At 48.1% G+C, this 23,110-nt stretch overlaps 1 protein-coding gene across 5 annotated transcripts in view; it reads right to left on the bottom strand.

Moving 5' to 3' along the window:
- The window catches only part of TTC28 (tetratricopeptide repeat domain 28), a 625,904-nt gene that overhangs the window by 38,698 nt on the left and 564,096 nt on the right, over nt 1–23,110 (bottom strand). For all 5 annotated transcript variants that reach the window (XM_027050850.2, XM_027050848.2, XM_027050849.2 and 2 more), the window contains one exon: nt 7,691–7,831. In XM_027050850.2, coding sequence (XP_026906651.2) covers nt 7,691–7,831 — 141 coding nt within the window. The remainder of the gene's footprint in view (nt 1–7,690; nt 7,832–23,110) is intronic.

The raw sequence follows: 23,110 nt of genomic DNA, 5'->3' as shown, positions 1-23,110 counted from the left end.
GTCAAATGCATTTTAAGTACTTATTCAATAAGCTGTCGGCACTTTCTGCCTACTCACCTCCTTAATTACCAAGTGGCTGGCTCACCAGGTCTGGCTCCCTCCTCAGGAGAAGAGCCAAGAGGCTGGGTGGGCCTAGGCAGGGACCCCGGCTTCCCAGCAATGCTGGCTCCTCTTTAGCTCAAGGACCAGCCTGGGATTCCACGTGGCTTCTCTTCTCTTGCTCTTGGAATGTTGGGTTTGTGGGCAGGTTCACGGCCTAGGTGAATGGCTGTGGCACAAAGCTCTACCAAGAGGGCTTGGGCCCACCCTCCCATGGGAGACACGGCCTCTGCCCACTTGGGGTGCTTTGCTGTGGCCATCTGTCCTTTGCCATAACGTGCATGAGGCTCCATGGCCAAACCTGCAGATGGTCGCCTTGGGAAAACTTTATGCCCAGGCCAGGCTTGCACGGGCTTTACCCGCCGACTACAGACAGCACTTGGGACAGATGGCCCAAGCCAGGCAGTCAGTGGGGGACATCTTTATCGTGTACTCTGGGATGGAGAGAAGAAAAGATGATCCTGTGTGTGCTGGCCTGTCCAGCTGATGCGTGTCCCGCAACACAGGAAAACTCTTCTCCAGAGGACCTTGCCCTCATACACAGTTTGTGAGTCAAACCTGTCTGCCTCCCCTGCACCTAACAAGCCTATGAAGTCTCACCTACTAGCTCATAAAGAACCTCCAGGGCCATATTAGTATCGTCCAAAGACAGAAAGTACTACCTCCAGAGGTAGTGAGCTCCCTGTCACTGGAGGACTTCAAGCAAAGGCAGTGATCATGTGGTAGGGGTGTTAGATGGGTGGTGATCTGGGGACATGAGCATTGTCTCTGGAGACTGACAGATATGGATCCTAATGCTGCCTCTGTTACTTACTAGCTGCGGGACCTTGGGCAACTAATTTAGCTTTTCTGAGCCTCAGGGCCCTCACCTGTAAAAAGGGGTTGCAATTGTACCCCTCATGGCTGTTGTAGGGATTGACTAAGATAATACATGTAAAGCACTAAGCACAGTGTTAGGAAGTAATCAATAGGCATTCACCACTATCATCATCATCACTATTGTTAGCAGTTAATGTCTGTCTCAATCCTGGCTGGCCTTCCTTCCTTCCTCCCTCCCTTCCTTCTCTCCTTCTTCTACCCATTCTTCCTTCCTCCCTCCCACCCTCCTTCCTCCCTTCCTCCCTCCCTTCCTTCCACAAATAAACAAGTACCTGCACCCACTGAACATAAGGCAGGTGGTGAGGTGCCCCGGGGGATAAAGAGAGAAATCAGATATGATCCAGCCTTGGAGGAGCATGGGGCCTGGGTCGTGACAGGACACGGATATTCATAACTAAAACACAAGGCAAAAGGCGGTGGCTCCTTTCTTGATAGAGTGCCAGGGAATTTCAGAGAAGGAGAAAAGTATTCTAGTTAGGGCAACCCAAGATGGATTTATGAAAAGGGCTGCTGGAGACAGCACCTCAGGGGAAAGCCTTCCCTGGCCATGTCCCGTGCCCAAGTCAAGGTCCTGAGGTGAGAAGGGGCAGGGCCAGGGTCCCTTTAGGTTAGGACAGAGGGTACTGGAGAATGGAGTGGGAGGTGGGAATGATGGCAAGGCCGGGCCATGCCACTTCAGTCCCCTGGGACCCCAAGAGAGAAGGTGATTATTCAGAACATGAGCTCCAGCCAGAGCAGGACAGCGAAGACCAGCGGCCCGCAGGCTGGGTGGGTGGTGAGGGCAGTAGCATGGGCAATGGGGGCTCAGACGGCGGGAGGGCCAAGCCCAGCTCTGCGCTGACAGGGTGGGAGACTTGGGCCACTAACTGCTGAGTGACGGCAACCTTGCAAGCATGCCCCTAGGACTGCATTAAATGGCCATCTCAGAGGGACAGGGAGCCCCCAGGAAGGGTCATGGCAGTGGGAACAGACAGAGGGATGTAGACCATAAATGTTACAGGGTTGACCCGGCAGGTCTTGGCAGTGACTTGCATTTGGGAAGAGAGTTCCCCAGGGGGTGTGCGGGCAGGGGGGTGGCCTAGCGGTTACTGGGAACGTAGAAGGAGCCCCTAGGAAGGCTCAGCCTCAGCACCGCACGGGGCATGGGCTTCAGGCAAAGTTGGAGCAGCACTTCCGTATGAAGCACCTGAGGACTCTGCTAACACCAGACCGTGAGTCGCTAAGTTTGGGTCAGGGTCGGGCCGGGCCAACACTGGCTGGGCTGACCTCTCTGCTTTGGCACACGTTCTATATATAACTTTTATTCCCCTTCCTCTACCTTTATTTTCCCTCTCTCGTGCTGTTCTCCTCCATTTATTTCTCTATGATCTGGTGGCATTTGTATATTTTGGTAAAACTGTCTTAAGTAAGTCCTGGAACAAGAAAGTGAATAAACGAGTGACAAAACATTATTTATAAATTAAATTGTGCCTTATATATTGGTAAGCCTGATGGTTAGGGGCAACCTGCGGGGAATCCTTTTGCATTTTGAATAAACTTGTCACTACCTGGTAGGCATCACTGTACAGTGACTTCTGGTAGAGCATTCCAGATGTCACAGTGGCACCTCAGTTGTATCTGTGCCGCCTGCGGAGAAGCACAGACTGGGGCGTGGGGGGCCCATGTGTTAACCTGGCAGATGCCTCGCGGCAGTGGAACTGGACAGGCAGGAGCCTCGAGGAGGGCTGGCTAGCTGTGCCTACCATTCAGTTGGACGCCAGGACAGGGGCTCCTGCTTGAGGCCCGGTGACGAGACCCACCTCTGCAACAGCTGTTGGCAGGAAGGCCTCTGGGCAGGGGGAGACACAGAGGGGCCGGCCCAGCTCAGAGTTGGGGAGAATGCTCAGCCCCCTTGTTGGTGCCAGCAAGAGAGCAGAATATAGTCCTGGCCCAGAGTCACGGGGCCACCACCAAAGAGCAGAGGGCAGGGCTGGCGGGACACCAGCCAGAAGCTGCGAGTTTGGAACCTCGAGGCTCAAGGTCAGGGCTGTGGCTATAATAGACATTTCATTGGGTCTGCATCGTTTATTCAGTCTTTCTGGTATTTGGGGGACAGAGAGAGGCTGTAAGGGAAGGAAGCATCAAGCTATCCAGTCAGGTTCTGGGGTGGAGAGTCAGTTCACCACCCCCCACCCCAACCGCCATGCACACACACACAAAATGGGCCTTTGGTGCCATAGGAACCTCAGACCCAGGTGGGGAGAGAAAGAAACTGCTTACTACACAGCAGATCTGTCTTTCTATCACCACACTGATGGCACCCTCCTGACAACTCCCACTGTCATCGCCATTTTCCAGATGGAAAAATAAAAGGCTCAAGGTCACCCACTAATAAAAGTTCCCAAATCCAGGTCTGCCTAGCCCCAGAGCCCTAAGTCCCCTCCCCCACCCCTCACTCTGCTGCACCACAGAAAAATGCCCAGGCGTACGGAACACAGGCATAACCAGAACACCGTCTGTACGGGGCCTCCCAGTCTGCTGCAGACCTTTGTGGCATTGCTGCGGCCTGCTTCGGGGAGGTGCCAGAGGCAGGTGTGATATGGATGCTTATAAAGAACTGTAAGCACATGTCCATGCAGACCCATGCATGACACAGATGCAGAGAAACATGGGTTTGTGCACTCTCCGGTGTACTGACTGGGCTGACCTTGCAGAGTCAGCTTTATTCCTCTCCGGTTCCTGCTCTTCCCCAGGCCTCTAGGAATCTGGGGCAGAAGTGGTCCCCAGCCCCTTGTCCAGTGCACATCTCATCCCATCTCACCTCCCCCGCAGACCAGGCTTTTGCTCATGAAGTTGAAGGGCAGGGCAGACTCTGGAGCCCTCCTCCCTCCCCACTGCCAAGGCCTGACTCTCTGGGGTTGAGGGCGGGGGTGGCAGAGGAATCAAGTGCTGTTGATGCCCCTCCAGGTGACTCCCTGTCCCCAACATGGGGCAGTCAGATCTGGGGGGGGGGGGCAGTCCCCCAGTACTGCCCCAGGCTACACAGCCCGTGACTCATTGCTGAGGTCCTCTGCCCAACAGGCAGCCCCTCAGTGGCTGAGTCCACATGATATACCTATTGGAAAAGGCCTGTGCCAGAGCCACACTAGATATGGCCGTGCAGACCACACCATGGCCTGCCCACTCTTGCCGGGGCCTTCCTTTAGGCTCTCCTCTTCCTGCCCCGACAGTCACAGGGGGCTGGTTTCTATGGGATGGTGACACCTCTCCTCTTCTTTACAGGAACCCAGCCTTTGTGAGGGACTCTCTTGGGGCACTCTGACCAGGCCCAGGACCCTCACTTGCCAATTCCCCTACCTGTCTTCTTTTAGAGGCAGTGGGTGTGTGGCTAGGGTGCTGGCTAGAGGTTGCAGAGACCTGAGGGAGGGCCCTGGCGCCTTGTGGCACCTATCTCTAGAATGAGGACACTTAACACTTCTTTGTCCACTGTTTAGGCTCTAGCCACTCATCTCTGGACAATGGGGAAGCCCCTTGGCACACCGTGTCACACACAGCCATACATGTGGAAAAGTAAAGACATATGGTGCACACTATACCAATGGTAGCAACAGAAAGGAGGACATTCCTCTCTGGGAGACCTGTCCTCATTGATCCTGGATGGGTGCACCTTCAATGCCAAGGCACTGCCCTTGGACCTTGAATCCATTATGCAGTCGAAAGCTGTCCAATTCTTCCTCTGCTTTCCTGTAGCAATTGTGATCCGACTGCTCCCAGGTTCGGCCCCACATATGTGTGTGCGTGTATGTGCACACACACGTGTATACACGTGCATGCACACACACTCCTCATACACACATGCCACACGCACACGGGCACTGGCCTTCCAGTCTTCAGCATAAGTTCCAGAACACTCTGCAGGATAAGGGGCAGCCTCTCTGAGGCCTGCAGCTCCGTCGTGTGGGCCTGCACCAGGGTCAGGGTGCTAAACAAGAGACGAGTCCTCCTTTTTTCTCATTAGTGGTCCCTGCCCTGCGCTCAAGCAGTGTTTTCTACCAAAGTGCACAGGCAACAAGAAAAACAGTGGGTATGGAGGCCTCAAACTCAAAGACAGAACAAAGAGCCAGTCCTGGGGAGGCAAGAGAGAAGACTCTGATGCCAGGTCTCACGTGACTTGCACCAGCCGTGGCAGCCTCGTTGCCAAACCAGGCCAGCAAACCATCCCGGAACAAAAAGGCCAAAGAGCCCACGAATCACCGAGCCAGAGAGCCCCAGGGAGGGGAGCTGGTGCTGCCCCAGTGCACAAGGCCCCACACACATGGCTGCCTCCACTTCACCTCTGCGGGCTCCTGGGGGGGGCGGGGAGAGTGGGGAAGGGAGCACTCTGCAAGCCCTTAGTCAGGATCAGGCGTCTGCAGAAAAGCCACTTCTTAGCCGTTTCTGTTCAGAGACAAACCAGCTCACCTCCTCAATGACACTGCTGGACATGGAAGGGGCAGAGAGGAAGGCCTGGGACCCCAGGGCAGGGCACACGGCAGCCGTCAAGGTGCAAGGAATGTGTGGGGGGGTGCAGGCTGGCAGAGCAGCTGGGAGGAGTGACCTGAAATCCCGCTTTGGCACTGATCCTGCGCAGGTCTCCAGCCCCTGGCCCACGTGTGCCCCTCAGCTGTGAAATGCAAGGCTGGACTGGATGCACGCAAGGGCCTGCGCTGCTCCAGCTGACAAGGACACCTTGGCCTCTGTGGTCCCTCCCTTAGCTCTGCTCCCCTTGGATGAAAGCCAGAGCCTCCTTCCCGGGTGCATGGGGGGGGGGGGGGCAGCAGAGGGGACCTGGCATGGCAAACTGTCCTAGGCCTCATGGGCTTGCTGCGTGGAAGCTGAACAAACACAGGCTGTCTCCCTCATGCAATCTGCCCTCAGAAACCTCTAGAAGGTGAGGATCGGAAGTATCTGTGGATGCTGCTGAGGGAACTAAGCATAGAGCAGTGGGCAGTGAGGCCCAGGCTCCCCACCCAGCCTGAGGCTGAGATTGCATTGTTTAAATGAACCCACAAATTAATCCATAGTATTGATTGTGCTCATAGGACCCATGTTAGAACAGATCTGAAGGACAAAAACCATTTTCCCAAACGATCAGCTCCATGATCCACAATTCACACCACTTCACACCCAGGGATGATGAACTAGGATCTCAGGTATACCTGGTCTGACCCCTTTCTTAACATATGCCCAAAGCCCTGGACGAGGGGCTCCCGACCGCCGGCAGGCCTGTGATCAGGCTGGCCACGGATGCCTGATGGCCTGCCTTTGGCATTCTCTCACGTGAAAGACATGCGGTGCCATTGGAAGAGGAAGGGGAAGAGGAGGTGAGGCCACACCCCTAGGTGGCCCCCACCTGCTGCATGCAAATCTCATCCCTTCCCAAGTTTATCCCCCCACCTTATCTTAGGAATTCAAGCTTAGCACTGTCCTTCCCACTTTACTCAAAACAGTACAGCCAGCAGGTGTATGGCACTTCCTATGCATTAGGAAGTCTGTCAGTATGTTATTTATACGTTAGCTCCTTTAGTACCCATGTTAAGGGAACCCTTCAAGGTAGAAAGCCTGTCCCCATTCCGGTGATGAGGAAACGGCCTGACAGTGTTCACACAGCTGGCGAGCGGCAAAAGCAGAACCCGAGCCCTTCACGCGGTGGTCCCCAACCACGATGGCCACACCTGGCAGTCAAGAGTCACCTGTTTCCCAGGCGGAGACCCTGGCAGAAGGGGACATGAGCCCAGGCCCGGTCCTCTGCCTCCTCCCACCTGGCCATGTCCCTACACAAAACTAAAAGGACGGGGCAATGAACCAGCTTAAAGTTGTGGTCTCCTTCAACCAAGCTGCGAATTCCTACATCCCTGGCCCTTGGCTTCCATCCCATTCAGCAAGCCCCTGGGAAAGTAAACACACATTTGTCACCCCAACAGCACAATAACGGGAGGAAACCAGGGCCTGCAGCAGGAGCGGACAGGGCACACCACAGCCCACAGAGCAGGGCCGCCAGGCAGGGTACAGTCACTTCCCTCCTGCATTCCAGGCTCGACCTGCTGCCCTTTAAAGTCAAGGCTGTGGCAGGGACCCAAGTGTCTGGGATGTCTTTCTGGAAAAGTTTATCTGACTGTGGCTGGGCAACCAAATGAAAACGGGACAGTTGCCCCTCACCGCCCAACTGCCTGCCCCCGTTTATCTGGATGTAGCTCGGTTATTACCCATGAAGAAAAAAAGGGGGTGTGCGGGTTGGCAGTTTCAAGCCCTATTTGGTCAAGTACTGGAGAGACTGGGTCTCAGGGTGGATGGGTGAGCTGGGGTCTGGGCAAGTTCTCCCCCAGGAAGGCTGGCATCCCTGCTCTCCGTGGCTCCCCTCGATCTCCGGCGTCTGGCCCACAGGTTACTGACAAAAGTGGCCCAGAAGTAGGTGGCTCTGCTCTGTGTGGCTTCTGCCTGCTGTTCGGGCGGCCGGGTGGCTCTCTGCTACGTGAAGAGGGGCCTCCCATCCCACACAAACGCAGATTCTCACATCTAGCCTGTCACTGTTTCCTCGCTCGACCCAGAGGTGCTGCTGTGGCCCCGAGGCCCTGACGAGCACGGGGCTGTGGAAACTCATTGGAAACTCATGACACGGGCCAGAAGCCCAAACGGCCGGAAGGAGCGTCAGTGTGATCCTGCAACCGGGCTGGAGGACAGAGCCCGCACGCACCTGTTAAAGAGGTTATTGCGGCGAACCATCCGCAGAAAGCCAGTGGGGTCAGTAACCGAGTTGAGCTTGTTGTTCATCTCTTCAAACTGCTGGTCCGTGAGGTCTCCGGCTTCGCTCTCTGTCTCACTGCTGGCACAGGGCCTGCAAGGGAAATCGCGGGGTCAGCCAATCGGAGAAAGACGCGCTCAGCTGTGGAAGTCTGCTCGAGGGCCCGTGCCACTTCCCTGCCCCGCGCAGGCCTGGTACTCAGGGCCTCCCTGAGGCGGCATCGCCCGGTGCCCCCTCGGTGTCCCTGTGGCCCTCTTCCCTCCTCCATCTAGGGCTTCTCGAGATGCACTGTGGCTGGTCGTTGCTGGCTGTCGCCCCAACTTGGCTGTGAGCTCTATCGACAGTAGATGCTGTGCCTGAACCAGTGTCGCGCTCCCGGCATCCAACAGACACCCAAAAGTGCTCAACAGCTAGAGCAGAGCCCGGGTGGGTGTGGCGGTGTGCAAACTCCCCAACCCACGTTCCAGTCAAGCCCATTCCAGAAACGGTAACTGACAGCCTCACGTGCGCCAGGCACCATGCCGGGCCTACGGGACACGCGGCCTGAAAAGGCAATTTCCCCGCAAGGAGACGGATACACGTACAAGTGGCTATAATGCCAGGCAGAGCGGGCACTGTTTGAAATGGAGGCTTGAGAAGCGTTGCTGATTGGGGCCCATTTGGCAAGCTCACCATGAGGAGACTACGATTTTCAAATTAATAAATTCATATTTCCCCTGTGACAGACTGCAATAGAACATCTACAATGGGTTTTAAATAAACAGAAATACACAGGAGTGCCTCGATTCATCAGCACGATTAAAATGACAAAAGGCTTATGAACTGTAAACGCTGAGTACTTGTGGCCCAACGTGACCCAGAAAGTGGGCGAAGGGGCAAGTGCATCTGAGGCAGCGCTGCCCATCTGGGGCCCGTCCCCCTCACACCTCACAGGTGTCGCCACACCTCATAGGGTCTTGAGGCTGATACAGCAGCCCTGCCTGCCCACCTTAGCATAAGAGTCACACTCAGACTTTGTGCTGCCCAGACAATGACTCTGTTTGAGGTCTCCTGCTGACTAAGAACCAGGGTGGAAGAGAGGAGGGCATCAGGGCCCTGGAGGAAGAAGACAGCCGCCAGGCACAAACCTCTCAATGCTGCAGAAGTGGGGCCTAGAGAGGGATGGGCATCCCAGCATCCAGAGGGAACAGGCTTTGCACATCAACACGTGGGTTTAAGGTGAACTTGACCTGCTTAAAACAGGCTGGTGAACCTGTGACATCAGAATGTCATGACAGGAAGGGCAATGAGCCCCTCACTGGGTCGTTATGGAGCCACACAGTGTGAGAAGCTGCCTGAAGAGCCTGAATGCTCTGTGTGAATGTTAAGCCTGGTGTGATGGGCCAACTTGACTGGGTCCCTCCGGGATGACTCTGGGTGTATCTGTGGGGGTGTTTCTGGATGAGGTTGACATCTGAATCTGAAGACTGAGGAAAGCAAACTGCCCTGGCCACCGTGTGGGAGCCCCGTCCAATCCACTGAGGGCCTGAACAGAACACAGAGGCTGAGTAAGAGAGAATTCCATCTCTCCCTGACTGTCTTCAAGCTGGGCCATTAGTCTTCTCCTGCCTTCAGACCTGGACTCAGACTGGAACTTACTCCATTGGCTCTCCTGAGTCCCTAGCTTGCTGATGGCAGATCTTGGGACTTCTCGGCCTTCCTTACCATGTGAGCCAATTTCTTGAGTGTGTGTGTGTGTGTGTGTGTGTGTGTGTGTGTGTGTGTTGCCCTATTTGTTCCATTTCTCTGGAGAACCCACACTAACAGCCGGTAATTAGGCACCAGAGCCCCGATTCAGCCATGTTCCTTACAGAAGGTCGTGCAAAGGCCTGGTTCCTGGGAAAGGTTCCCAAGGACTGAAGCCCTAAAGGTGTCAAAAGTGGAGCAGTCTTCAAAGACAGCACAGAGGTATGCTTTGCGGGCCAGCTACTCGGCTTCACCCCAGAACCATGCCAACAGCTGGTACAGCCATTAGCCCGCTTTCCTTCTGGGTGCACACTATCTGGACAGCACTTCAAAGCCAGCACAGGGCCTGGCATGCAATGAGTATGCAACAAGAAACTGGTGAATGAATGAATGGCATAAGCCAGAGAGCACTTTTTAATATGCAAAGTATTTTCCATTTTATTGTCTGTGACATGGCTCTTCTTGTCTCCAACTTACTTCTGAGGAGACTGAGTTCAGAGAAGCCAAGGAACTTGGCCAAGGAGCCCCAAGTGGTAGAGCCAGGCGTGAACCCAGGTCTTAGGTGTCGCCTTCCCCACTCATCCTCTCCCCTCTAAGGCTCCAGGCCTGTCACTCCCAGCTGGCGTTTGGCTAGGTGGGGGCAGGGGTGAATATGGGAAGCAAGAGAAAGCAGGAGCCATCTGAGCACCTAAACAAATCACCCTGGCTTCCACCCTGCTGGAGAGCAGGGAGTGAGGTTTAATTCCTCTCTCCGCCCACGGGCAGCAGCTGAACAGGCGAGCAGCTGAAGGTTTGAAATGCTCCCTTGGGGGCCGAGGGCCCTTCACAGAGACCCTGGTAAATATCACTCAACAAGCTCCTCTGTCCAGGGACACATTCATCATCTGAATGCGACTGCCTGCTTGGAGCTGAGAAATCTGCTTGTCATTCGGTGCTTTGCAAAAGGGAGAAGAATTGGCCGGAACCAGTATCAGCCTCCATTATCTTGCAGTTCCACTCTTGCTGTCAGCCGCAGACAGAGCCCTCAGAATCTCATGCTTAATGGGGTTGTTTCCTATTTTCTGACCCTTCAGAGTATTAACACCGAAGGGAAAAACAAACAGGCGATGTCACAGACAAAGGAATCTTCCATTTACAAAACAAGCCTCGTCTCTACAGCAGGGATCCCAAGAGTGCCTTCGTGTCACGGTCACCACCGCCACTCCCCATCTCTCTGAGAGACCTTCTAGAGATGGCACGACACCTAGTCTGATTCCATTCACTCTGACTCCACAGATTACTGGGCAGGACCCATGTGCAAGGACTGCAGAGGCTAAACAGAGGAGGGTCACACCATACCTGTCTTCAAGGCACTTATAAGCTCATATGACTAGTGGCTACCGGCTAAGGTGGATTATGAAGGAGCACATGGAGGGTACCAGCCTACGACCAAGACAGGGAGGGCATAAAAGAATCTGCTGCAGCTGAGAGGCATCTTGAAGAATACAACTTTGATAGGTAAAGACTTGGGGGGAGTGCTTCCTGGCACAGAAAGTGGGATGAGCAAAGGTGTGGAGACAAGGTAGTGTGGGGCTCTTTGGGGCCAAGGAGATAGTCCAGCTGAGCTGGAGCAGAGGGTACAAGTGGGAGAGGAGGAGGAATACATGGTGGAGGGCTTGGAACTTGGAAGGCAGTTGAGAACTGTCAGCCCAGGCCTCTGAACATGGGGTGATGGGCTCAGGGCTGCTTTTTTGGGAGACAGTCAACAGGCCCAGAGAGGAGAATGTGGGATAGTTGGGTGGCTATTACCAGCACCCACTCAGAAGCAGCCCTGAAGGCCCAGGGTTAAGCTAGCTCACTGAAGCCTGATCAGCCCCGGGAACCCACCAGAAGCCCCATTGTTGGGAGCTACTGTGCTAATACATTAAGGTGCCTGGGCTTCAACAAGCCAGGTGAGGCGAGTTTTCCATAGAGCTCTGGGCTCTGAAATCTTGACAGGAGCTCCTTCCTCTGCTCTAAGCCTCTGTTCCCTGTAGAAACAGACTGTCTGGGCTGGCTCCCCCGACTTTTGTTTCTCTATATTGTCACCAACATGGTTCTGGCTTGTCCTGTGGTTGGGCCAGCCCCGTTAGTCCAGACATATGAACTAGGGTGGCAAGGTTAAACCGACAGGAGTAATGTTACTAGAAAGAGAACTTATTTGCCTGGGCAACTCACGGAAGGGACACGTAGCAGTTAAAATATGGCGGATGGGCAACTGGTGGCAAATGGAGAAACTGAAAGAAGTTGGTCTTAGGGGGAAGAGGAGTGGGTTCAGTTTGGACATGCTGAACATGCAGACAAGAAGGGTAGTTGGTGACACCAAGTATACAGATGTTGACTCAGTTATTTAGACACTTCCTTCCAGAATGCCTGTAGGCTATGGAAATCCAGGTCTGGTGCTCAGGGGAGAGGTCAGGATCAACTCTCTGATGCCTCATTCATTTGTTCACTCAACAAATGTTACTAAGTATTTTTTATAAATATCCTGCTATACTGGGTTCTGGCTCCAGGTAAAACAGAGTAAGTACATTCCACCCCATCCTTCCTGCTGGATACAACTCTAAACCATGGATAGACTGCATGAAACAGCTATCTGAGGAATGTGAAAAGTAAGTAATATCAGGCAGAGTGGGGAAGAAGACCAGAAACTAAAGTGCCACCAAATCAATAGTGAGCTTCACATTGTTCTGTCTCTGGAATCCCTCAGCCAGGTCTCCATGCAGCCCAAAACACAGAAGTGGGCATCAGTGGGAACAGACAAAGCTCTGGGAGGAGCCCTATATTTCTTACTCAGAGAGAACAGAAAAAAGCCACCCCTTTTTCTTATTCTCTCATCTCTGTTCTCATGTTCTAGGCCACAAACGTTCCTGAGTTAGTAGTGGCAGTGAGAGCAGCAGCGAGGGCGGGAAGGAGTCCAACTCTAAGGGAAAGGAAAACTTTGGGTGTAACCAGAGGAAATGTGGCCCCATAAGGGCAGGGTAACCCCTCTGCTTTTTCTCTTCCTTTCTCCCACTGACCCTCGGTCCATGATGTGAAAGGCCCTGCAGGAAAGGTGTAGCGAAGGGGTGGGTGACAGTGTAAATAAAGCTCCAGCTTTTTGATGAGTGGGCCAAAAAGAAGAGCCCTGGGGAACTGAAAACCACTGGTGACAACACAGGGAGGAATTGAGGAAAGGGAACACATATAGTTGTTTATGAATTCCTGGATTCACCCCAAGTTGCACATGTATAGATCTGACCCTAAAGATTATGAGAACCTAAACACAAGATGGGCCGCTGCCCAGTTCCTGAACAGGCCACTGAACAGTGCACCTGTGGGGCAGACTTGAGGAGCATGGTAAAAACTTTGAAAATGGAATTTACAGTGAAAGCTGGTCACAGCTTATGACCTGAATCCCAACTGCCTACCTAAACAAAAACACCAATATCCTCCATAGGAGTCAAACAAGACCCAGAGTTTAACACAATTCAATAACATAATTCAAAATGTCCAGGATATAATCCCAAATTACTCAGCATCTGGATAACTAGGAAAATCTCAACTTGCAGGGGAAAAAGCAATCACCAGATGCCTTTTGGAATTGTGCTAGGATAACACAAATGTTGGAACTGTTTGCCAAAGACCTTAAAGCAACTATTTAAAAGTGCTACACATAAGGGCAAGAAAGAAGATCTCAACAAAGCACATGAGCTATTAGAAAGGAGCAAATGAAGGGCACCTGGCTGGCTCAGTTGGTAGAACACATGACTCTTGATCTCAGAGCTGTGAGTTCAGGCCCCATGTTGGGCATGGTACCTACTTAAAAATAATATTTTTTTTTTAAAAAGGAGCAAGTGAAAAATTTGGAACTAAAAACAAATAACTGAAATGAAACCTCACAGTAGGGGCTCAATAGCAGAATGGAGATAAGAGAAGAAAATCGATGGACCTAAAGATAGAAAAGCAATAGAGATGATCCAATCTGATCAATAGAAAAAAAAGAGAGTTGTGTTTGTTTTGTTTTGTTTTCTGTAAAATGGACAAACCCAAGGGACCTGTGGTTCTATACCAAAAGACCTAACATTTATGTATTCAGAGCCCACGAATGAGAGGAGAAAGAGTGTAGAGCAGAAAAACATGGAGGGAATAATGAATGAAAATTTCCCAAATTTGGTGTCAGACATAAATCTACAGATCAAGAAGCTGAGCGAACCACAAACAGAATAAACCAAGGGAAATGCATGACCAGATGCATCATATTAAATGGCAGACAACTAAAGACAAAGAAAAAAAAATCTTGAAAGCAACCAGAGATAAAATTTGCATTATGCATAGGGAAAATAATAATTCAAACAACTGAGGATTTCTCATCAGAGACCGTGGATACTCAGAAGGAAATGGAAATTTATTTTTTAAATGTTGAAAAAAAAAAAAAAAAGAATGACCAACCTAGAATTCCATGTCCAGTGAAAATATCCTTCATAAACGATAGTGAAATAAAAACATTCTCAGATGAAGGAAAACTGGCACCTGGAGGTTACAGACATACTCTCTTGTTCATGCCTGTGCAATCTACCCCCTCCCTGAGGGTGGGTAGGACCTACGACTTTCCTCTAGCCAACAGAATATGGCACAGTGATAGGTGTCACTTCTGTGATTATGTTATATAAGACTCTAACTTCTACTGCCTCTTGGTTTGTACATGGCTGAGGTAAGCAGCCATGTTGGGGAGGACTACATGGCAAGTAATCCAGCACAGTGTCTGGCCAACAGCCAGGAAGGAGCTGAGACTCTCAGTCCAACAGGCTAAAAAGAAATAAATGCTGCCAATAATCAGGTAAGCTTGGAAATGGATTCTTCTCCAGTCAAGCATTTAGACAAAACCTCAACTGTAACTAATACTTTGATTACAGCCTCAAGACAGACTCTGAAACAGAGGACCAAACTAAGCCATGTCAGGGTCCTGACCCATAGAAGTGGTGGGATAATAAATTTTTATTGTTTAAGCCACTAAATTTTTGGGAATTTGTTATTCAGCAATATATAACTGATACAAAAAGGAAGAGAATTCATTAATAGCTGACCTACACTAAAATAATTGTTAAAGAAACTTATTCAGACAGAAGGGAAATGATACCAGAAGGAAACAAGGAACATCAGGGAAGAAGGGAGAGTAACAAATATTAAATGTCTGAGTAAACATAATAGACTATTCTTCTCCTAACACTGTTCGATGGAATCTTAATGTATGTAGATGCAGTATACAAGACAAATGCAAGATGAGGGTGGAGGGAAAGGTCACTCCATGGTGGTAAGATTTCTACATTTCATTTGAATTAATAAAATATCAATAGTATAGAGCTTGCAGACTGTGAAAAGTATGTATATTGTAATCTCTGGAGCAACCATTAAAGAGCTATAAAAAGAGATCTAGTCAAAGATATAAGAGATACATTACAATAGGTTTTTAAAAAAAGTTCAAGTAACCCAAAAGAAGGAAGAGAAAACAGAGTAATGTAAATTGAAAAACAAAACAAATATTAATATGACATACATAAATCAACAGGTATCAATAATTATATTAAATATAAATGGTCTAAACATGACATCAACAGAATGGAATTAAAAAACATGACCCAATTAAATGCTTCTACAAGAAATTCACTTTGAATAAAATGATATAGGTAAGTTAAAAGTAAAAAGATATAAAAAGATATACCATGCAAACACTATTCAATACAAAGCTGGGGTTGGGGCGCCTGGGTGGTGCAGTCGGTTAAGCGTCCGACTTCAGCCAGGTCACGATCTCACGGTCCATGAGTTCAAGCCCTGCGTCGGGCTCTGGGCTGATAGCTCAGAGCCTGGAGCCTGCTTCCAATTCTGTGTCTCCCTCTCCCTCTGCCCCTCCCCCATTCATGCTCTGTCTCTCTCTGTCCCAAAAATAAATAAATGTTGAAAAAAAAACAAAAAAAAAAACCCAAAAAAACAAAAAAAACAAAAAAACAAAGCTGGGGTGCCTGGGTGGCTCTGTCAGTTAAGCATCCAACTTCAGCTCAGATCATAATCTCACAGTCTGTGGGTTTGAGCCCCAAGTTGGGCTCTGTGCTGACAGCTCAGAGCCTGGAGCCTGCTTCAGATTTGTATCTCCCTCTTTCTCTGCCCCTCCCCTGCTCACACTCCTTCTCTGTTTCCCAAAAATTACTAAATGTTAAAAAAATTAAAAAACAACAAAGCTGGAATGGTTATGTATATGAAGATCAAATTAGACTTCAGAGCAAAGAAAACTACCAGGAATAGAGAGAAATATTACACAATGACAAAAGATCCAACTCACCAAGAACATAAAATGATTCTAAGTGTGTATTTACCTATCAACAGAGTTTAAAATACATGATGCAAAAACTGACAGAACTGAAAGAAGTGGCTGAATTGGCAGAGGCTTTCCACATACTTTTCTCACTAGCTGACAGAATTGGTAAACAGAAAATCAACAAAATTATAGAAGAATTGAACAACATCATCAACTGACCGAATAAAACTGACATTTAGAGAACACTACACCCAATAACAGCAGAATATAATTTCTTGTCAAATGCATACAGAACATTCCCCAAGATAGGCCATACCCTGGGTGGTAAAACAAACCTTAACAAATTTAAAATAATTGCAAATTTGCAAAACATGTCTTCTGCCCACCATGGAATTAGATTTGAAAGTGAGAAAAGAAAGATAACAGGGAGATCTCCAAACACTTGGAAACTAAGCAACACTTCTAAATAACTGTCAAAGAAGACTTAAGGGAAATTAAAAAATATTTTTAGCTGAAAAAAACTGAAAATACAACATAAAATCTGTGGGCTATATATAAAGCCTTAGAGTTACCTTTATAGCATTAAGTGTTTATATTAGAAAAAAGATCTGGGGGTGCTTGGCTAGCTCAGTTGGTATAGCATGTGACTCTTGATCTCAGGGTCATGAGTTCAAGCCCCACATTGGACATGGAGCCCACTTAAAATTAAAAATAAAAATGTAAAACAAAAAAAGAAAAAAGATCTGATATTAATAATCTAAACTTGAGCTTTCAGAAACTAGGGGGAAAAAAGCAAAACAAACCAAAACAAGAGGGAAAAAAATAATAGAGCAGAAATCAATGAAACTGAAAAGAGGAAAACAAACCTTAAACATTTTTTTGTTAATGTTTTATTTATTTTTGAGAAAGAGACAGAAACAGAGTGCGAGTAGGAGAGGAGCAAAGAGAGAGGGAGACACAGAATCCAACACAGGGCTCAAACTCACAAACTGCAAGATCATGACCTGACCTGAAGTTGGACACTCAACTGACTGAGCCACCCAGGCGCCCCTAAAACAAATCTTTAAAAAAAAAAAATCAGTGAAACAAAAAGTTGGTTCTCTTTAAAAGAAATCAATAAAATTGATAAGCCTCTGTCCAGATAGACCAAGTATATAAGAGGGAATGCAAAAATTATCAATATCAGAGATGAAAGAGGAAACCTAACTAGTGAGCTCAAGGAAATTAAAAGGATAATAAGAGAATACTATAAACAACTCTACACATATGAATTCAACAACTTAGATGAAATGGACTAATTACTCAAAAACCGCAAACCACTAAAACTCATCCAAAATAAAACAGATAACCTGAATAGTCCTACAACTACCAAAGAATTATATTCATAGTTGAAAACTATCCAAAATGACATCCAGGTCCAGATGGTTTCAATGGTAAATTCTATCAAACATTTAAAGAAGAAATAATACTAACTCTACACAATCACTTCTGGCAACTAGAGGAAAGAACATTTTCCAGCTCATTTTATGCAGCCTGTATTACCCTGATACCAAAAGTGGACAAAGATAACATGAGGAAAAAAACTCTACAAACCAATATTCCATAGATCAAGTGAAAACAGACATAAAAACAATCAACAAAGCATCATCAAACAGAATTCGGCAACATATACAAAGAATTATACACTACAGTCAGAGGGGAATAGGGCTAATCCTGGAACATAAGGCTTATTCAATATTTGAAAAATCAGTCAATATAATCCACCATATTAACAGACTAAAGAAAAAGATACATGTTTATATCAATTGATACAGAAAAGCATATGACAAAATCTGACATCAACTTATGATAAAAATTTGCAAATGAGCAATATAAAAGAACATGTCATCGACCTGATAAAGAGCAACTACAACAAGCCTGCAGCTAATATCACACTTACCTTGGGGACAAGGTAAGTATGTCAGTTCACACCATTCATATTCAACACAGAGCTGGAAGTCCTTATCAGTGCAAAAAGGCAAGAGAAAGAAACAAAAGTCCTATGGATTGGAAAGGAAGAAAAGAAAGTATCTATTCAAAGAAGACATGTGTTGTCTATGTAGAAAATGCTAAGGAATATACAAAAAGACTACTAAAGCCATTGAGTTTCATGAAGTTGGAGGATATAAAAGCAATGTACAAGGGGTGCCTGGGTGGCTCAGTTGGTTAAGCATCCAACTTTGGCTCAGGTCATGATCTCATAGTTCATGGGTTCGAGCCCCACACCAGGCTCTATGCTGACAGTGCGGAGCCTGCTTGGGATTCTCTGTCTGTCTGTCTTTCTGTCTCTCTCTCTCTGTGCCCTTCCCTGGCTCGTGCTCTCTCTCTCTCTCTCTCTCTCTCTCTCTCTCTCTCTCAAGAATAAACAAATAAATGTTAAAAAAAAAAAACAATGCACAAAAAGTCAGTATTTCTACATACTAGCAACAAACAATTCCAAACTGAAATTTTAAAAATGATCTCACTTATAATAGCTCCCAAAATGAAATACGTAGGTATAAATCTAACAAAATATATACAAGAGGGGCACCTGGGTGGCTCAGTCGGTTAAACATTCAACTCTTGGTTTCAGCTCAGGTCATGATCTCATGGTTCATGAGATCGAGCTCCAGATCAGGCTCCGTGCTGTCAGCACGGAGCCATTTTGGGATTCTCTCTCTCCCTCTCCCTATGCCCCTCCCCTGCTTGTTCTCTGTCTCTCTCTCTCTCTCAAAATAAATAAGTAAACATTAAAAAAATTTGAAAATATATACATAAGATTTGTAGGCTGAAAACTACAAAATGCTGATGAAGGAAATCAAAGATCTAAATAAGCAGAGAGGCATATCATGTTCATGGGTTTTAATTCAATATAATAAAGACAGCAATTTTCCCCAAACTGATCTACAAGTTTAACATAATTCCAGTCAAAATCTCAAGACATTGTTGTAGCTACAGAGAAGCTAATTCTAAAATTTATATAAAAAGACAAATGAGCTAAAGCAGGTAAAACAATTCTGAAGGAGGGGCACCTGGGTGGCTCAGTTGGTTAAGCGTCTTGATTTTGGCTCAGGTCACGAACTTGTGGTCATGAGATCAAGCGCCCACATTGGGCTCTGTGCTGAGCATGGAGCCTGCTTGCGATTCTCCTTCTCCCTCTCCCTCTCTCTCTCCCCCTCCCCTACTTGTGCTCTCTCTTAAAAAAATAATTTTTTCAAGAAGTATAACTTAGCTGGAAGAATGACTGACAGATTTTAAGACTTACTATAAAGTTACAGTCACAAAGAGAGTGTGGTATTAGTAAAATTATGGACATGGAGATCAATGGAACAGAACAGAGCCCCAAAATAGACACCTGAATACAGCCAATTAACTTTTGACAAAATGCAGAGACAATTTAGTAGAGGAAGGAGAGTCTTCAATAAATGGCTTGGGGACAACTGGGTATCCACATACCAAAAAAAAAAAAAAAAAAAAAGAGAGAGAGAGAGAGAGAGAGAGAGAGAGAGCGAGAGCCCTGTAAAATGAACCTCAGACTAAACTTTACACCTTACACAAAAAGTAATTCAAAATGAATCACAAATCTAAATATAAAAATGTAAAACTCTAGAACTTTTAGAAGAAAATATAAGAGAAAACTTTGTGACCTAAGGTTAATGACAGACTTCTTCAACATTTTACAAGAACATGATGCATAAGGAAATAATTGATAGAACTGATGTCATAAAAATTAAACTTATGCTCTGTGAAAGACACTGTCGAGAGAAGAAGATGACAAGCTACAGACCAAAAGAAAATATTTGCAAACCACGTATCTGTCAAAGGACATGTATCCCGAATACATAAAAACCTTTCAAACTCAACAAGATGAAAACATACAACTCAATTTTGAAAAGTGGACAAAAGATTTGAATGATCACTTCACCAAAGAGAATGTAAGAATGGCACAATGTAAGAAATAAGCACATGAAGAGGTGTTCGGTATCTTGGCCATAAGAGAAATGCAAATTTAAACCACGACAAGATACTGACAATGCTGACAATATCAGGTGCTGACAAGATGGAGGAACTGGAACGCTCATCTACTTCAAGTGGGGGAAGCAGAAGGGTATAGTCATTCTGGAACGTGCTCTGAAGTTTCTTACACAGTGAACGATATATTTACTATATGACCCAGAGATTCTACTCCTAAGGAAATGAACTTATTTACCCTGCAAACCCTCAGGTAGTAATCAGTGAATGTTTCAAGCAGTTCTAGTCGTAATTGCCCCAAACCGGAACCAACCCAAAGGTTCTTCTATGAGTGTAAGCAAATAAGTATATCCACACAATGGAATACTCAGTAATAAAGAGGAATGAGCTGCTGATACAGTCAACAATACAGAAGACTCAAAAATTTTAGGTTGAGTGAAAGAAGCCTGTGTTGAAAGGTTATGTAAATAGTATGATTCTATTTATAGGACATTCTCCAAAGGAAAAGACCATAGTGACAAAGAACTGATCAGTGGTTGCCAGGGATTAGGGGTAGAGGGAGTTATACAGTAGAGCTATAAAAGATATAGTTATTTGGGGCACCTGGGCGGTTCAGTTGGTTGAGTGTCCAACTTTGGCTCAGGTCATGATCTTGCAGTTCATGGGTTCAAGCCCTACATCAGGCTCTCTTCTGTCTGTACAGAGCACTCTCTCTGCACCTCCCCCACTCGGACTGTCTCTCTCTCTCTCTCTCTCTCTCAAAAATAAATAAACATTAAAGAAAAAGATAATAGTTATTTAGGATGATGGAAGTGTTCTTTATCCTGATTGTGGTGGCAGTCACACAAACCTACATAGGATTAAAATTCATGGAACCGTACACCAAAAGAGTAACTTTTACTGTGTGCCAGCTACCCATTTATTGCCTCTGTGCTCCAAATTCATCCCTCATTGCCTGCTCCAAAATAATGGATCATGGCCATTTAAGGGCCAGCTGGCACAGTTTTGAGCTTTGTCAGCAGAGGGCGCGAGAGAGACATAGAGGAGGAAGAGGTTTTGCCTTCCTGGTTGCAGCGTGCTGGTTCAGCAGGCTCCTGAAGCAGGCGCAGCTTCCCTGGGGTCTGGCTCCTTCTGCATGGGTAGCTTCTCCAGTGTGCGGCTCATGGGGTGCAAGCAGTTTCTCTGGCATCTGGCTTTTGCCCCACCAGAGGTTTCTCCAGGACCTCGTTCCTGCAGCGGCGGGGACGGGGGGCTTTCTCCACAGCACCACTTCTGCAAAACACAGCAGCCGGCACCCCCAGGGGTCATCAGCCTCCCGTGGTAACCACTCCTTGGGTGGTTCTGTAGTAGATGAAGGTATCTCCCTTTCCACAGCACCCTGGAGAGCATATGCTTGCAAATTCTGAGGGTGGATTTCCAGCAAGTTCCACTAGTGTGAGACCACAGCAACTTCTCTAAACAGGTCCACATCTCAGCCCTCAGTTGGGAGTGGGGACCCTCTTCCTTGGGCACTCTGTCTCAGTCCTCAAGGGCAGTGACTGCTCCTTGTATCTGTGATTCCTGTGTTTTTTAGAATACTTTCACTAGCGAATCCCTCTAATCTAATCTCTGTTACAGTTTATAAGGATTTTTAAGTTCATTTATTTAGAGGGAGAGAAAGAGGCAGGCGGAGAGGCAGAGAGAAGGAGAGAGAGAATCCCAAGCAGGCTCTGCACTGTCAGCACAGAGCCTGACACGGGGCTCAATCCCATCAACTGTGATACTGTGACCTGAGCTGAGATCAAGAATCGGACGCTTAACTGACTGAGCCACCCAGGTGCCCCACACTTAACAATTCTTTATCTTAAATTATCCCTGTTCGAATTAGCGTGGTTCCTTGTTCCTGCTTTGGTCCTGGCTGGTACATACTGTAAGGTAAACTTAAATAAAATAAAATAAATCCTGCTAGCACCAAATCCTGAGAGGGATTTAGAAAGGTAAGATACACTTTGGTGCCACACATTCATCCATCCGGTCATCAGGTCAACCAACCTCAAAAACATTCATTGTGTGACCAGTGTGTGCCCAGCTCTTGGCTGGGATTCTTCCAAATGAAAACAAGCCTCTGCCCCTGAAAAGCTCTGAGAAGGTGCTAGATGGGCACACTAATCCCTGCAACACAAAAAAATAAATTGACACGGTGGTGTGTGTATGTAGATGGGTGTGTATGTGTGTACACAGAGAGAGGCTAAGTGAACAATCGGCAGGCGATGGGAGAGAGAGGATAACGGTGAGAGTATGAATAAGTAAACAGCCAGGGGTCGTGTAGAAAGGGTCCCTGGAGCACTTCGACTCATGGCCTGGCTTTGGCCACTCTTCCAAAGGCTGTGTTTGTTGTAAAATAGAAGGAACAATGGAGAAGTGTTGGCTCTGCAGATAAAACCAGTAGTCACGGTTCAGCAAAGGGGAGACCAGAAGGCCTCGGGGGAGAGGATGGGAGCCAGGTGGCAAGGCAGGAGGAGTGGAGGGGGGCACTCCTGACCCAGTCAGCTGCCCAGCACTGGCAAGCTGGGGATGCACCAAACCTCTCTTCTCCCCGTTCTGCTCACATTCCAGTCCTATTGACCCAGCTTAGGACTCTTGGCTGGCCTATCTGCCCTGCCCTCTGGGCCTGATCACCACACTATCTCCTCTTTCCTGCGGCTCTTGAGGCCTAGGTTTCTGGCTCGGACTTGGCCCTTTCTACTCCTGGACCTCCGAGAGAGGCAGAGGTCTCTGTTCTTGCTCCAGGCCCCTGACCTGGCACTTCCCTACTGGCCGGAGTCCAGGCTGGATCCCGCCCCAGCCCCTGCATGGAGTTGGGTGGATGGCTGAGGTTTAGATCATCTCAGTCACAGAGAACAATGAAGGCGAAAGGTTAAAGTCAGTAGAGGATGACAGCACGGGACCTGGAGCGGGGCTGAGAGGGGACGGTCCAGCAGGTGGGCCGCAGCTTCTCTGTGGTGCCCACCTGCCCTGCCAACATCTGCTCCCGGGACCCCAGGAGAAACCCAGCCCCCGCCTACTCCAGGGAATATAAATCATGCCATCGCCACAGGCAGGCTCCAGAATGCTGTTCACATGCAGCTCTCCCCCAAGAGACGGAAACGGCCCATGAATCAAGCACCACAGAGCTGTGCCAGAGCCCATTCTCTTCTCAGGGACAGGGCTTGGCAAGAGGCTCGGCAGAGGATTTTCATTTGTAAGTATGGCCTCCTGATCTCTCCAAGTACACACTCTCCGTCATCACTCTGACAGTTGTGACTGAAGCTCCACACTTTTATTTATGTCTCGAGACCCCTTGCTAACTCATTCTTTCTTCCTCCCCC

Source organism: Acinonyx jubatus, chromosome D3 (assembly GCF_027475565.1).
Source record: "Acinonyx jubatus isolate Ajub_Pintada_27869175 chromosome D3, VMU_Ajub_asm_v1.0, whole genome shotgun sequence".
Taxonomy (NCBI): Eukaryota; Metazoa; Chordata; class Mammalia; order Carnivora; family Felidae; genus Acinonyx; species Acinonyx jubatus.
This window is presented reverse-complemented; position numbering and strand designations above follow the sequence as displayed.